This window comes from Electrona antarctica (assembly GCF_951216825.1).
Source record: "Electrona antarctica genome assembly, chromosome: 11".
Lineage (NCBI taxonomy): Eukaryota > Metazoa > Chordata > Actinopteri > Myctophiformes > Myctophidae > Electrona > Electrona antarctica.
The window spans coordinates 13,199,016-13,213,591 of record NC_136792.1 but is presented as its reverse complement, the minus strand read 5'-3'; the positions used below and the strand labels follow the sequence as shown (position 1 = coordinate 13,213,591).

Sequence of the window (14,576 nt, the reverse complement as noted above, 5' to 3'; positions counted from 1 at the left end):
AGTAACAAAGTTACAAAGATTTAAACACATAGTGCTAAACAGTACATAGCTACAAAATACATGTGTGCAGTTAAAGAAGAATGGATTACAAGACAATCTCATCAGAACACATGCACAGCTGTGTTGTGGAGACCCTCAGCGACTTTACTGATCAGTGGATGACGGTAAAGTCACTTTATACTTGTATTACAAGATACAGCATCATATAAAGTTAACAATAATGATGTTGTTGTCTTTATTATTGTGTGGTTGTGTCACAGAAACACACTGCAACTAATCTGCGCTGTTCAGAATGATGCGTGTAACTGGAGAACGAAGATAGCTACGGCCAATCGAAACAACGTATGTAAATACGTGCAGGAATGTTCACACCCCCAAAATGCGAAAATAAACTGTAAATACAGAGACATTTTTGCAATGTAATTGCAACGATAAAAACCTTCTTTAACATTCGTGTTAATGTGGCTAAAAAGAGTTTCATTAGCGCCGACTTGTGTCTCAAACCACTGGGAGGGGTCACATATATAAGAAAGCTAGATGGCTCACCCGTGCTCTGGCCAATGGAGAGCGACGTTGCTACGTGGCGGCCATCTTACCGAGGGGCAGCATAACATTGTGTCTATATATGGGCATGTACTTTTGAAATAACCATAACTTGCTCAATTTTCAACCGATTTTCAAACGGTTTGGTTTGTTATAAACGTCAGAGACGTCCGCATACTTATATATACATATACATATATATATACATATACATATATACATATACAAATTAAGCAGATAAGCGTCCTGAATCATAGCCACGTTGACAACGTTTGTAATAAACCAACCCGTTTGTAAATCTGTCAAGATTTGAGGGAGTTTGTTTGAGCTGCCATTGAACATACTGTACTGTAGCCCCTCAGCAAGATGGCCGCCGGGTGAACTACGTCAGAGACTCTGCCTTGAGCCATCTAGCCTTTATATATGGCTATAGAGAGTAGAGACACACAGGGACTACAAATTTCACGCCCCCAAATGAGAAACGGCCCCACTTCTGGTCCGTTTCAACGTGTGCTGCAGCTGCCAATGTAATCCCTATGAGAGGCATCATAAAATACCCTAATTTCACTGGTTCATTCATTACTGAGGCTGTAGCGATTTTTTTTGTTCCAATAAAGTGTCCCATATATTTGATTTGTCCTTTTCAATGTCACATACCTGCCATCTCAATATACAACCCACAATGTACAATAATATACTCCAATCAGTTTGTGAAAAGTGCTAGCATTGTAAATCTCAAGTCAAAGTGGTCGCACGGTATATACGTCACGGTAGCATCCCTTGAGGTTTTCAATACCCAGATATATTTGTTGTATTTCGTTTTATATGTTATGTATTTGTGGAGAATTATCCAAACAGGCTTGCAAGACTAATTATTAATACTCATCTGGGGAATTCACTAGGTAGTTGAAAATGTCAGGATATGTCACTCCTCCATTTAGCTGGGTTATTTTCCCAACTATTCAGCCAAGTTAATTTTATACAAGTTGACAACAATAAAACACACCGTCGGAGCTCCGTGGTAGGTAGAACATATTAGTAAGCCCGTGACATGTTCAAAATATAGACATGCATGAACAAAGTCAGTCGGGATCGGGATGTATTATTGAGAATTCCACTCTTCAAAGTCGGCGCTCGTTGCCTCGTAAAGGCAGTGACGTCCTTAAAAGCGACAGGTTCTCTGTCTGCCGTCTCCCCTCTGCTCTGTTAACATTATGGGTAACTCATTCAAGTGGTAAATTAAATGTGAAATAGATCCTCTATTGAGAAAACAACAATATATGTTGACAAAGACACTTCATACATTTGGAAACATATTTTTATTCAAATCAATATAGTCTTCAGTTCATTTGGTATTATTTTAAAAGTAAGCTAACTACAGTTGAATTTCAATGGACTTCTATGGGTTTGCCTGCAGTACACCGTTCTAACGGACCAGAAGTGGGGCCGCTGTCTCATTTGGGTGCGTGAAATTTGGAGAGCTGGCTTAGTGTCCCATTGGCCGTGGGGCTTAGTGTCCCATTGGCCGTATAGGGCTAGTCTCCCGTTGTCTTAGAGGCCAGCCAATCATGAACATCTCGCCACTAGACTAGAAAGTCCGATCATTGATCAGTACTGCAAGCTGATAAAAATAAAAGAGGATAACGTGATACATATGCAGCAGCCCACACCTATAGACGGTGACAATAACAGTGTTGTGTACTTCTTGTGTTCTCCTCCAGGCCTTGCTCTGCCTACGGGCCCCTGCTCTCCTGGATACTTCTGTATAGAAGGAGCCACTGAGCCCAGACCCAGCAATGGAGACACAGGCAGCATCTGTCCCCCGGGGACATACTGTGGTAGGACCTTTTTTACATTTTGTTTTATTTTTTTTAGTCGATGCCATACAGTGGTTAACCACGTGCAACCCAGATTCGGCTCAAACAAAGGGTTAAATTAATTTAGCTCCTATGTCACTAAAATGTGGAATGCCCTACCAACAGCCATTAAGAAATGTAAATCCCTAGACTCCTTCAAAACTGCTCTCAACGGGTGGCTGCAATAGAGGGTATATGTATGCATAAAGTGAATCGAGTGGCAAAGTGACTTGGCAAAGTGAGTTTAATGTCGTTTAACATCTTTAATGCAATCAGATAAGGACTTTTCTGTTTGGAGGTACTGTATGGGCTATCGTGGCCAGAAAAGTAGCAGCAATACTTCCATGTATGATGATGTCACGTGCATATCCTCTATTCGAAACTGACCCCTGTAAAAAGTCAAAGCCCCCCCACCCCCTATTTCTTTCCACACCGTACGCATTTCCCCCCCTCTTTTACTTTCTTCAACTGTATATATACAGTATGATGATTTCCTTTTTTTCATAATTTGTACATCTTTAAATGTTCTGATGAATTGAAAATGGAGGTCCCCGATGTAGAGATTTTGATTTGACTTTGAACTGTACCCATTCTACAAACATGTGAATACATTTTTCAATCAATCATTTTCAATCAACCTAGTCCTGAGGCAGATTCTACAAATGGAGATAGTTTTCTGCCCGGCAGCAGCAGCAGCGATATGATAGCAGAGCAAATATTGTACTTTTACTCCTAGTTACTTTGTAGATTTGTATTTTTATTACGAAACATACATTAAGCACTTCAGTCATTATACAGTACATTACGGCCATTTGAAAATTGCGGATCTAAAAGCTCACAACGCGTCGCAATCTGTTATTTTTTTATACATTAGAAAACTTGTGAAATGGGACATGCACTTTTACTTTCGGTACTTAAGTACATTTTGTACTTTTACTCAAGTACATATTAATTACCAGACTTTTACTTGTAACGTTTTACATTGCAGTATTGATACTTTTATTTAAGTAAAAAAAAAAAAAAAACATTTGAGTACTTTTTCCACCACTACTTTTTCTGTGTTTGGGTTTCACCAGTTGAGGCCTCGGAGGAACCAGAGCTGTGCCCTGCCGGTACCTTCTCCCCGGTGCCTGGTCTGTCCAGTGAGGACGGCTGTCGACCGTGCACTGCAGGCTTCCACTGCGCACGCCAGGGTCTCAGGACCCCCACGGGACCCTGCAGTCAAGGTCAGCCCCCACCCCAGCACGAAATAGACGAAATAGACATCATTTCAATCTTGGAAAACTTTAAAGTTAAGTTTCATACCCTAAAGCTAAGATGACGTGAATATTCGAGAGATGTATTGTCGGGACTCGGAATACATAAATAACAATACTAAACAAATTACAGCCCAAAAGGCCATTTCTCAAATAAGCTCAGATAAGGCCCATACAAGGCCACGATACAACAGAAGGTATGAATTCATATATTTTTCTTATTTAGCAGTCTAGCCTGAGGGAGGTACTGTTCTTCAGTCTGCTTGTGCTGGCTTCGAGGCTCAGATACCTCTTCCCTGATGGCAACAGGGTGAACAGACTGTTGTGGAGGTGTGTGGGTCTTTGATGAGCCTCAGGGATTTCCTGAGGCAGCGCTGGGTGTACAGCTCCTCCATCCATGGCCATCTTGATTGACAACGAGAAAAGTTTGCTCCTCTGAGCACAGATCCCCACCAGGCCGAGTTGCCTATACGTAGAGTCTGCAAAAGTCAAAGCCAATTAGAATGGAATCTGCAAAATCTGACTGATACATCTTGATCACATGACTCCAGAGATAATTTTGCCTGGATCCAGACGATAGACCCCGCCCACAATCTGAGTGAACAGCCTATTATGTAATTTATGTGCTGCTTTTTGAGTTTTGGACAAGATTTGTATTAGTAGTAGCAAAACAAAGGAAAACGTGATATATTGTCTGTTATTATTTTAAGGTTAGGGCATTTGAAGTGGTCAAACTAGCAACATGTTCAGTAGCATCTTCCAAACAATCTTAATAATGTCGGCTATTTCGTATAAAAGCAAAAGTTAAAGCCTGTGATTTCTTCACCTGGTTGGCAGTATGAAGAACAGCAGAAACAATATTACTAAAACATCATAATTTTACATATGGTGTTAATTGTTTAGGAATCCGTGCTAGTGGGGGGGCCCTACTTTCATTTCATAATTTACAAATCACTCATCAGTCGTGAGATTTTATTTAGCTTTAATCCATGTTGCAGGCTACTGGTGCCCACCAGGCCAGACTGTGCCAATGGGCACACCCTGTCCACCCAGGTACTCGTGCCCCCAGGGCAGTGCCGCCCCGCAGCCATGCCCACTAGGAACGTACCAGGACCAAGAGAAGCAGGCAGCCTGCGATGTCTGTCGGGCAGGTATGTCCGGAAAAGTATCTGTATCGGGCCATCGGCGCTTATTTGTCAGATCGGGTCAGATCGGTATCTGCAAATATACCAGTCTAACCACCGATCCGACACAGGGGTATAGTAAGGGGTTGATACTATGGCAAGCAAATAAAATGTTGGAGCATGTGTGGAGTTTGCTTTGAAGTTGCCCAAACTGCAAGTGTACATTTGAGTGAGGAGTCTGCTATAAACACAACACGAGATATAAACACAACACGAGATCACAACACTGGTATCGGTATTCTGTATTGGTATTCGGTATCGGCTAACGCAGAAATTGTGGTATCGGGATCGGATCGGAAACGAAAAAAGTGTATCGGGACATCCCTAAAAGAAATGTCATTTTTTAATTTAAAGTATATTCTTCAGTGGCCTCTTTCTTTGCCTTCTCAGCAGAATTTACCCCACTTTTTTAATCAGTGCTTTTTTACTTTTGTGAATCCTCTGTGCTAATTTAAGGGTCCATCTGGTTCCATTTGTATACACTCTTGGGAGCGCTCTCATTAGTCCTAAGAGTATTCCAATTATCACGGATGGTTTCTTAATTCATTAATTTAAATTGCATGGCACTTTGTAACTTTCTTAAGACTGCTACGGTATTATGGAAATGATTTCCTCATCGCTGTTGTAATTAACACTGTTAATGATGGACTCATGGATTGTAGATCGTGTGTCTTGTTCCTTCAAGGGTACTACTGTGATCTGAGTGTGGCTCCAGCCAATGCATCTGCTCTGAGGCCCTGCCCCATAGGACACTACTGCCCTCCGGGTACGGTGCTGGCCAGCGAGAACCCCTGTCCCACGGGCACCTTCAACCCCAGGGAACGCACACACGGCCCGTCAGACTGCATGTCGTGTCCCCCTGGACAACACTGTCCTGATGTGGGCCTGTCAGCGCCAGCAGGTGACACAGAGAGAGACCCACCCTGTTGTGGTTCAGTCACTCAGGAACACTCGCGTCATAAGTAGACTTGACCATTTATTGCAAAGTAAAAGTATCAATACTGCAATAGATAAATACTCTGTTACAAGTAAAAGTCCAGCATTCAAAATTTACTTGAGTAAAAGTACAAATGTATTGGTATCAAAATTGACTTAAAGTACCAACAGTACTCATTGTGCAGAATGTCCCATTTCAAGTTTTCAAATGTTTAAGCATCTTTTAAAAAAATAGCAGATCTACAAGCTCACATTGTGCCGCATCGCGACACATTTTCAGCTTGTAGATCGGCTATTCTCAAATGCCCTAAATTGAGTGGTTAATGTATGTTTTGTAATAATAAAAACTCTACAAAGTAACTAGTAAAGTAACGTTTTCAAATAAATGTAGCGATGTAGTGAAGTAGAAATAAAAGTACTGGAAATTGGAACTATTCAAGTAAAGTACAAATACCTCAAAATTGTACTTAAGCACAGTACTTAAGTAAATCTACTTACTATACATTACACCACTGCAACAGGTACAGTTAAACATGGCGTTAATGGCTCCACTCTTAAGATGTTCCGTACATTATGAAATGAAAAGTGTGGCTGAGGCAAGCAGACTGACAGCTTTTTTGATTGATTGATTGAAGAATTTATTAACAGTTTGCAGAATTACAGTACATTTCAAGCACAAATTCAATACAAAGGCTGTTAACTGTGAGTGGACGACCCAATTAAGCATTACACTTGTTTCCAATAGGGTCCACCATGTTCAAATCATCAAAACATTTAGAGACGTACAAATAGACACTTCTATAGACAGAACAGGAATTCATCATAAAGGAGGTAAAAAGGGAAAAGAAACATATACAGTGAGGGAAAAAAAAGGGGTGGGCGGTGGGGGGGATTCACGTTCAGCTCCGTTAATTTGTTTGTTTTCCTTGGAGGAGCTGCGTTGGGTCCCCAAGTCGGCTCTGTGGCCGTACCTTGAGTTGGCTGTGTGGCCGTGACCGTCTGATTACAGCTGTGGCATGTACTGTATGCATGATGCATGCTTGATGCATGTGCCCTGCATCAAGCTCTTAACGGGTTGCATTGCAACTCACTCAGAGTTTGTAAATCAGCTTTCTTCCAAGTATTCTTTGAGGCACACATATGGGTATTTCGAGGCTTGTCCGAATCCGCCATTACGTCGTCGGGTATCAACAACGCAGCTTTCACCATTGGAATTCATTTCAGACCCAGGGAGATCCATATGTTTTTATTTTTGCGCTTTCGCTTTTATTTTTTATATTTTGTATAGAGGGACAGACAGTAGGCTGACAGGAAATGGGGGAGAGAGATGGGGGAGTAACATGCAGTAAAGGCCATCGGGATCGGGAGTCGAACCCGCGGCACACTGCCAGATTGGATTACCAGCCAAGGTGCCTGGACCGCTGAGCCACGGCCCAGGCCCACACTCACATTTCTGTATAGCACCTGACGAAGCTCACGGCAAAACGCGTTGTGCTAATAACTAAGTTGATGATGCAGTAAGTTCAGTAAGAGCAGTAAGAGTGTGCAGTCCCTTGAAGGTTTATTTCTCTTTTTGAAGTATATGCCTGCTAGCTAGACTTGCACCCCCCACAGGGTTTTTTGGATGTGCAGGTGTCCCTTCTTTTTTTTGTCTCATACTCCTGCCACGCGTAATACATAATCATCTTCATTGCACATTCCACACAGTCAGTCACATGCAGCCTCCAATTTGTGGTTTTATTTGTGGATCGTGTCAACGATGAGTTTGCCAACTCAGAAGTTCAGAATCAGAATTTGCTGTTCTCTCTATTTATACACCCACAACGGGGAGTGATGAATGACAAGTGGTAGGCATTGCAAGGTGTGTGTCTGTGTGTGTCTGTCTGTCTGTCTGTCCGCACGCCCGCCCGCCAATAGACATGGGGCTCCATTTTCGTCACCGCTAAACCCCTTATCCCTAAACTTCTTTGCCTTTTTTTTACTATTTTGCAAAACATTTTTGAATAGTTAAAATGGCCAGTCTACAAGCTCACAACGTGTCAATGTAGATTGGCTAGTTGAACTATTCAAAAATGTTTTATACCTAAAAGAAGTTTAGGTATAAGGGGTTTAGCGGTGACGAAAATGGAGCCCATGGTCTTCAAAAGAGAAATTCTTGTTTTATGGTGAAAAACAGATTTGGGGAGCTTGTAGATTGGCTATTTTCTGTATATGACACCCACCTGCAAATGTATAAATCAGGGTTAGGATTACAAATGGCAAAAAAGGTTACATTTATAAGATTAGATATTCATGACGTAGTATATTTTTGTACAGTTACAGTATAGTGGTCTACTGTCTAATGCATAATTTTGTAGTCAATGTTAATTGTAATGTTCTTGTGCCATATCCAGGTCCATGTCATGCTGGTTACTGGTGCAAAGAAGGTGCAGTCTCTCCCAGTCCTTTGGATGGAGTTACAGGGTTTCCATGTCCCCCTGGTCAATACTGTCCTTCAGGTGAGCCACTGTAGATTACATTTTCCTAGGACCAAATTGAAGTCAAGCACTTGGTTTTGTAACCTCAACAAGGCAGGCGCACCGACATCGTGGGATTGAGACTCTTGAGCTGCCCCTGAGCGAGTCAATGGGTGCGCTGTCCGAGTTGGCAAGCCATTGGCAAAAAAATATTGCTTTAGGTCATGGTTAGTTAATGTTTATCCCATGATTTTGTAACCCTTTTTTCACCCGGTGCCAATTAGCCGAACGCTAAACCCCACCCCAAAAGCGATTGTCCAATGTCAATCCAAAATAGTTTAGCAACCGTTGCTAAGGGTGGCAAGCTTTCGTCACCTCTCAGCTGTCACTGTCAGTGTTATTTTTGTATGGCCACATGTGTTGTTGAAGACAAACGCAGCTTAACGTTGGTAAAGTTATACACGACTGAGCCACCCAGGTGCTGGCAATAATACTAATCACCGTAGTCTTGCATGCAAACTCCTGTCGGACTTAAGTTGATTGAGTTGGATACTGTTTCTCCCTCTAACCTTTCCCTGTATTTCTAGTTTATTGAAAGAATGTCATGCACATTTTGTCCGGTGCATATCCTACTGCAGGCCTGGTTGACTACATTTCGAAGACATTTCCAAGCTCTTGCTACTGAAATGATTGATTATTTATATGGAGAATTCCCGTCATGTAACATGCATATCAATGGGTGAGAAGGAAAGCTTTCCATGTACTCCTCTCATTGCTAACATGCCTATTGGACAAGGGCGGGTTGGGGAGGGACTTAGTGAAAGGCTAATTGCCTAAGCTGTAATCGTGGGCTTTCTTTTCTATGGAAAAACGACATGATGGGAACTATGCACACAAATTAATTTCACCCACTCTTTTACTTTGTAAATCTGTGATATGACAATAAAGTCGAGCTGAAATATCCAGTGCTTAACTGCTGGAGTTTTGAAAGCAGGTAGCTTGTTGTCTCTGCAGGCACCCCGGCTCCGCTGGCATGCCCTGAGGGCAGATGGTCCAACAACTCTGGCCTGCGGAGCCATGAGGACTGCCAGCCATGCCCTGGGGGACACTACTGTCATTCTGCTGGCCTCACCGCTCCCACTGGACTCTGCACTGGAGGGTACACCACATCACAAATACACCACACCACTCTATGACACTCCACTCCACACCGGATCACACCACACCAATGCAAAATATTTAAACAGTCATCAGTTACAAGTACTGTGTACAGCATGTCAATAGCGATAGTAAGACTCTTGTTTCTTTGTCAGATACTACTGTGTGAGGGGCTCGGTCACGTCCACACCCACCGACGGCACTACAGGCGGACCTTGTCCCGAGAGGCATCACTGCCCGCAGGGAACTACTCTGCCTGTGCCCTGCGACCCGGGGACATACATGACTGTGACACACGCCACTCAGTGTGAAGCGTGTCTCCCCGGCTGGCACTGTGTGTCTGGCTCCCTCTACCTGTGTCCTGCAGGTGTGTGACCTCCTCACCTAGCACTGTGTTGTTGTTGTTGTCATACACATTACATTAATATAGGACCACATTGGACTGGTTGGTGGTGCTTGAGTTGTTGCTCATTTGTTGCGTGGGTTTCGCACACTGAAAATAGCAGAGCTACAAGCTTGTAGATCTGCTATTTTTGGCACATACGTTGGCTAAACATACTGACAGTCCGACAGGCAATAGTCTGACAACACTGTCACTCCTGACATGCCTGGCAGGTTAAAACAAACCGGTGGCTCCCGACATGTGTGGCAGGTTACAACTAACCCGTGAAGGTTAAAACTATACCGGTGGCTTCCTGTGAGGTTTGGTTCATGGTTTGGGTTTTGGGTAGGGTGTCGGTCTAATGAGTCCGACTGTTAGTACGTCGGACCAAACACATGCACCAGAACCAGACAACATTGTCACAGAAAGGTAGCAAAAATTCTACAAGCTCAAAACATGCCACGATGCAACACATTTTGATCACCTTTTTCTCTCCTTTTTTTTTTTACAAGGTACACAACACGTGTGTAATAAATGCAGTAAAATATAATGCTAAACATGTGCAACTATTTACTGTATTTACTTACATAATCTGCCACATACTGTACAGTAGCGACAGTTACAATATTTTTGTTTTAGACATTATATATGTGTTTTGGTTTGTTCATGTACAGTATTGTCAAAAGAGGAAGGAAGAAGTTTCGCAAACCTGAACATGCTGCAAGCCTTGTTTAATGTTTATACTGTGTATGTTTCTAACAGTATACCTGCGTTGTTGTCCCATAGGCTTCTTCTGCCCCGAGGGGACCGGCTATGACATGAGAGGCTGCCCCGTGGGGACGTACAGCCCCGAAGCTGGCCTCTGGGCCTCCTCTCAGTGCCGGCCGTGTGACGGGGGACACTACTGCTCCTCCACCAATGCCACCGCTGTCACGGGGCCGTGTCAGCAGGGACATTACTGCTCCCGTGGAAGCACCTCGCCGCGGCCCGTCTCACAAGATGCAGGTATAGAAAGAAACAGCGTTTGTTTGCTGACATTCCATCATGTGTGCTGTATATCGTTGTATATCTCCGTATTTCAACTTGTGTTTTCTTTTGTAAATGAATGCCCTACTTTGTCATACTACAGTGATACTACAACAGTGTCACACAAAAGTAGCAAAAATAGATGTTCTGCAAGCTCAAAACGTGCCGCGATGCAACACATTTTGAGCTTGTAGATCGCCTTTTCTGTGCTACTTTTGTAAAGTAATAGCAACGACACTTGAGTGACATTCAGTGCTTTTAACTAAGCCCTGTTTTATACTACTTTCTACAATGGTGTAACACTTCTTTTTTCACTATTATTTTTTTTAACATTTTAAAATAAAAACATTATTTTGTAAAGCTAAATGTTTTGAAATGTCATAAAATGCACGTTACAATTCGTTTTTGGTATGAATTGAGTCTCAAAGAGCAATATTTGCACTGTGGATGTGTTGCGGCTTCAGGAGAGGGAGGGCTGTGTCCTGCAGGTCATTACTGTCCCACAGCCAGCAGCCAGCCGCTGGCCTGTCCCCCTGGAACCTTCTCTAATGTCACCCAGCTGACCTCTCAGGTCAGTGGAACCTTCTCTAATGTCACCCAGCTGGGTATCCCAGGTCAGACACACTGCTTGTGTGTGTGTGTGTGTGTGTGTGTGTGTGTGTGTGTGTGTGTGTGTGTGTGTGTGTGTGTGTGTGTGTGTGTGTGTGTGTGTGTGTGTGTGTGTGTGTGTGTGTGTGTGTGTGTGTGTGTGTGTGTGTGTGTGTGTGTGTGTGTGTGTGTGTGTGTGTGGAGAACTTGTGTAAAATAAGCAAAAACACTAATTCCAAAAAGCCTTATAGCCTACTCTTAAAGTTCTACCATAGAAAAAAATATTCGTACCTCAGAGTGAAATAGATATAACATAATCCCTTTGATTTGAGTAGAGGTATGCTAAAATGCATAAATTCAGTTACAAATAACTAATCGAATTGAAACAAAGTCAAACTTTCAAATTCTTATTACCCGTAGTTCTAATTGCAGATGAAAAATCAACCTGTACCCGCCAAGGTTAACAGTGCCGGAGATTAGCTGTTAACAGACGGACGGACGGAAGCACACACACACACACACACACACACACACACACACACACACACACACACACACACACACACACACACACACACAGACACAGACACAGACACAGACACACACACACACGGACGGACGGACGGAGTGCAAAACATACTCTCTCACCATGCCTTCGGCCTGGTGTAGACAATAAATTACTTACCATTATTTTGGCAAACGTAGAGCTTATCTGTGTTTGTAATATACTTCCCCCTACGTTATGCGATTGGATGTATCTTAACAGTATTAATATTAGCATTTACATAATTTCCCCAGAAACGTACAAAAACTTGGTTTTGAGGCCCCTGCAGGGACCAAGGGGACCTACCGGTAAGTTGTGAGTGTTTCGTATCAGCTTGTGATGGCCCAAGATACTGTACAGCAGGGGGTCCGGGACCCCTAGGCGGTCATCAGAGTTACTACAGGGGGTTACTACAAATCTTTGTGAAAGGACCTTTTTAACCACTTCAACCCTACAGTATATAAGAGGAACATTAGCCTACATGTTAACAACAGACCACATCACACCAGTCCTTCATGATCTCCACTGGCTCCCCGTCAAACAACGAATCGACTTCAAATTACTCCTCACCACCTACAAATCACTGCACAACCTGGCTCCCCCCTACCTCTCCAATCTCCTCAAGCCACACGCCCCATCCCGCGCCCTCAAATCCAGCGACGCCGGCCTCCTTGAGGTCCCTAAAAGGATCAAACGGAAAAACTGGGGCGACAGGGCCTTCTCTGTGGCCGCCCCTACCCTCTGGAACGCTCTCCCCAAACACATCAGAGATGCCCCCTCACTTCCCACCTTCAAATCTGCACTAAAAACCCACCTGTTCACCATCGCATTTCCAAGCTGATGTGTTTTTAAAACTTGCACTGTTTTATTGGTTTTATTCTTTTAATTGTTTTTTTCTAATAAAGTTGTCCTTTTCTTGTTTCCCCCCTGGCCCCAACACATGTAAAGCGTCTTTGAGTGTCAAGCGCTATATAAATCCCAGATATTATTAACAATACCTCACAGCGGGGTTCATGCTTCCTCTCTATCTCTCTCTGCTAGAGGTCCTTGGCCTGAAAAACGTTTAAGACCCCTTGCTGTGCAGACTAATAGGAAATAACAGTGGAAAATTTGAGTGAATTACAAAACTGCACACAGCGCAGACCGAGACGCTGGGGGCTAATTTGTGATGATACAACGCCCTGATGTAATACTAGGCATATAAAAAGAACCTTTTCACATCTCCCGCATAGAAACAATTTTCACATGTGTATGTGAAAATTGGGTGCGACACATGACTCATTACCTCCCTGCGTGGAAACTAGTTGACACTGGATTCCACGCTTCAATCTAACACACTCCATTTTGCAACAAAGTACACTTTCTCGCTCCGTCTTCCTTTCAGAGTGACATGACCAATATCTCTGACCTAAATCAATGTCGCACGCACGCACGCACGCACGCATTGGGCACACACACACACCTTTTCTACTCTTCCTGCATGAGTCTCTCTTTACTTACTCCATTTCTCTTTCTCCCTCCTCCTGCATCTCCATCCAGGAGGATTGCCAGCCCTGTGTGCCTGGTTACTACTGTGATGCGGTGGGGCTGACGGCGCCGCCAGGTTCATGCTGGGAAGGCTTCTACTGCCTGGAGGGTTCACAGCGCCCCGACCCTCCTTCCAGGGACAGCAGAGGAGGTCCCTGCCCCCGAGGTCACCACATCCTCCTGCCTTATAGAACCTAGTTTCTCCAAAACACAACAATAAAATATGCTCTATGCACACAGAATAACTCTTCCTACTTCCGGGCCCCTTCCCTTCACACCTGTTACCGATGATACTAATTGAAGCTCTGTTCCATTTCATCGTGCAGTGATTCTCAAACTTAATTTCAAGGACCCCCATAACTCTGAGAGTGTACAAATGGAACCTGTGTGTGTGTGTGTGTGTGTGTGTGTGTGTGTGTGTGTGTGTGTGTGTGTGTGTGTGTGTGTGTGTGTGTGTGTGTGTGTGTGTGTGTGTGTGTGTGTGTGTGTGTGTGTGTGTGTGTGTGTGTGTGTGTGTGTGTGTGTGTGTGTGTGTGTGTGTGTGTGTGTGTGTGTGTGTGTGTGTGTGTGTGTCCACCATCAGGTCATTACTGTGTGGAGGGATCGAACGCTCCTCTGGAGTGTCCAAGGGGAACCATCAGCATGGAGGAGGGCCAAGCCTTCTGCAGCCCATGTCCCCAGGGGTACACACACACACACACACACACAGTGGTGGGAAAAAGTACTCACATTTTTGTACTTGAGTAAAAGTATCAATACTGCAATATAGAAATACTCTGTTACAAGAAAAAGTCCAGAGTTCAAAATGTTTCTTGAGTAAAAGCAAAAAGGTATTGATATCAAAATGTACTGAAAGTACCAAAAGTAGAAAGTACACATTAGGCACAATGTCCCATTTGAAGTTTTCTAATTTTTAAACATCCTTTGAAAATGAAAATAGCACATTGTGTTGCATCGCCACAATGCAACACGTTGGGAGCTTGTAGATCGGCTATTTTCAAATGCCCGAAAATTTCGGCCATTTGAAAATATTACAAGACATACATTAACAAATTCAGGTTAACAGGTTAACTGCAGACCATTTACGGCCGTCTTTCAGGCTAGACTGCCTATGTTTAAA

General features: G+C 43.4%; 1 protein-coding gene across 1 annotated transcript in view; it reads left to right on the top strand.

The window, feature by feature from the left end:
* The window catches only part of LOC306931991 (uncharacterized protein), a 202,584-nt gene that overhangs the window by 56,393 nt on the left and 131,615 nt on the right, over positions 1-14,576 (top strand). The window contains exons 33-43 of the mRNA XM_079513696.1: positions 2,265-2,381; positions 3,476-3,625; positions 4,654-4,806; positions 5,525-5,740; positions 8,169-8,273; positions 9,246-9,390; positions 9,545-9,756; positions 10,558-10,776; positions 11,262-11,368; positions 13,469-13,622; positions 14,040-14,139. Coding sequence (XP_079369822.1) covers positions 2,265-2,381; positions 3,476-3,625; positions 4,654-4,806; positions 5,525-5,740; positions 8,169-8,273; positions 9,246-9,390; positions 9,545-9,756; positions 10,558-10,776; positions 11,262-11,368; positions 13,469-13,622; positions 14,040-14,139 — 1,678 coding nt within the window. The remainder of the gene's footprint in view (positions 1-2,264; positions 2,382-3,475; positions 3,626-4,653; positions 4,807-5,524; positions 5,741-8,168; positions 8,274-9,245; positions 9,391-9,544; positions 9,757-10,557; positions 10,777-11,261; positions 11,369-13,468; positions 13,623-14,039; positions 14,140-14,576) is intronic.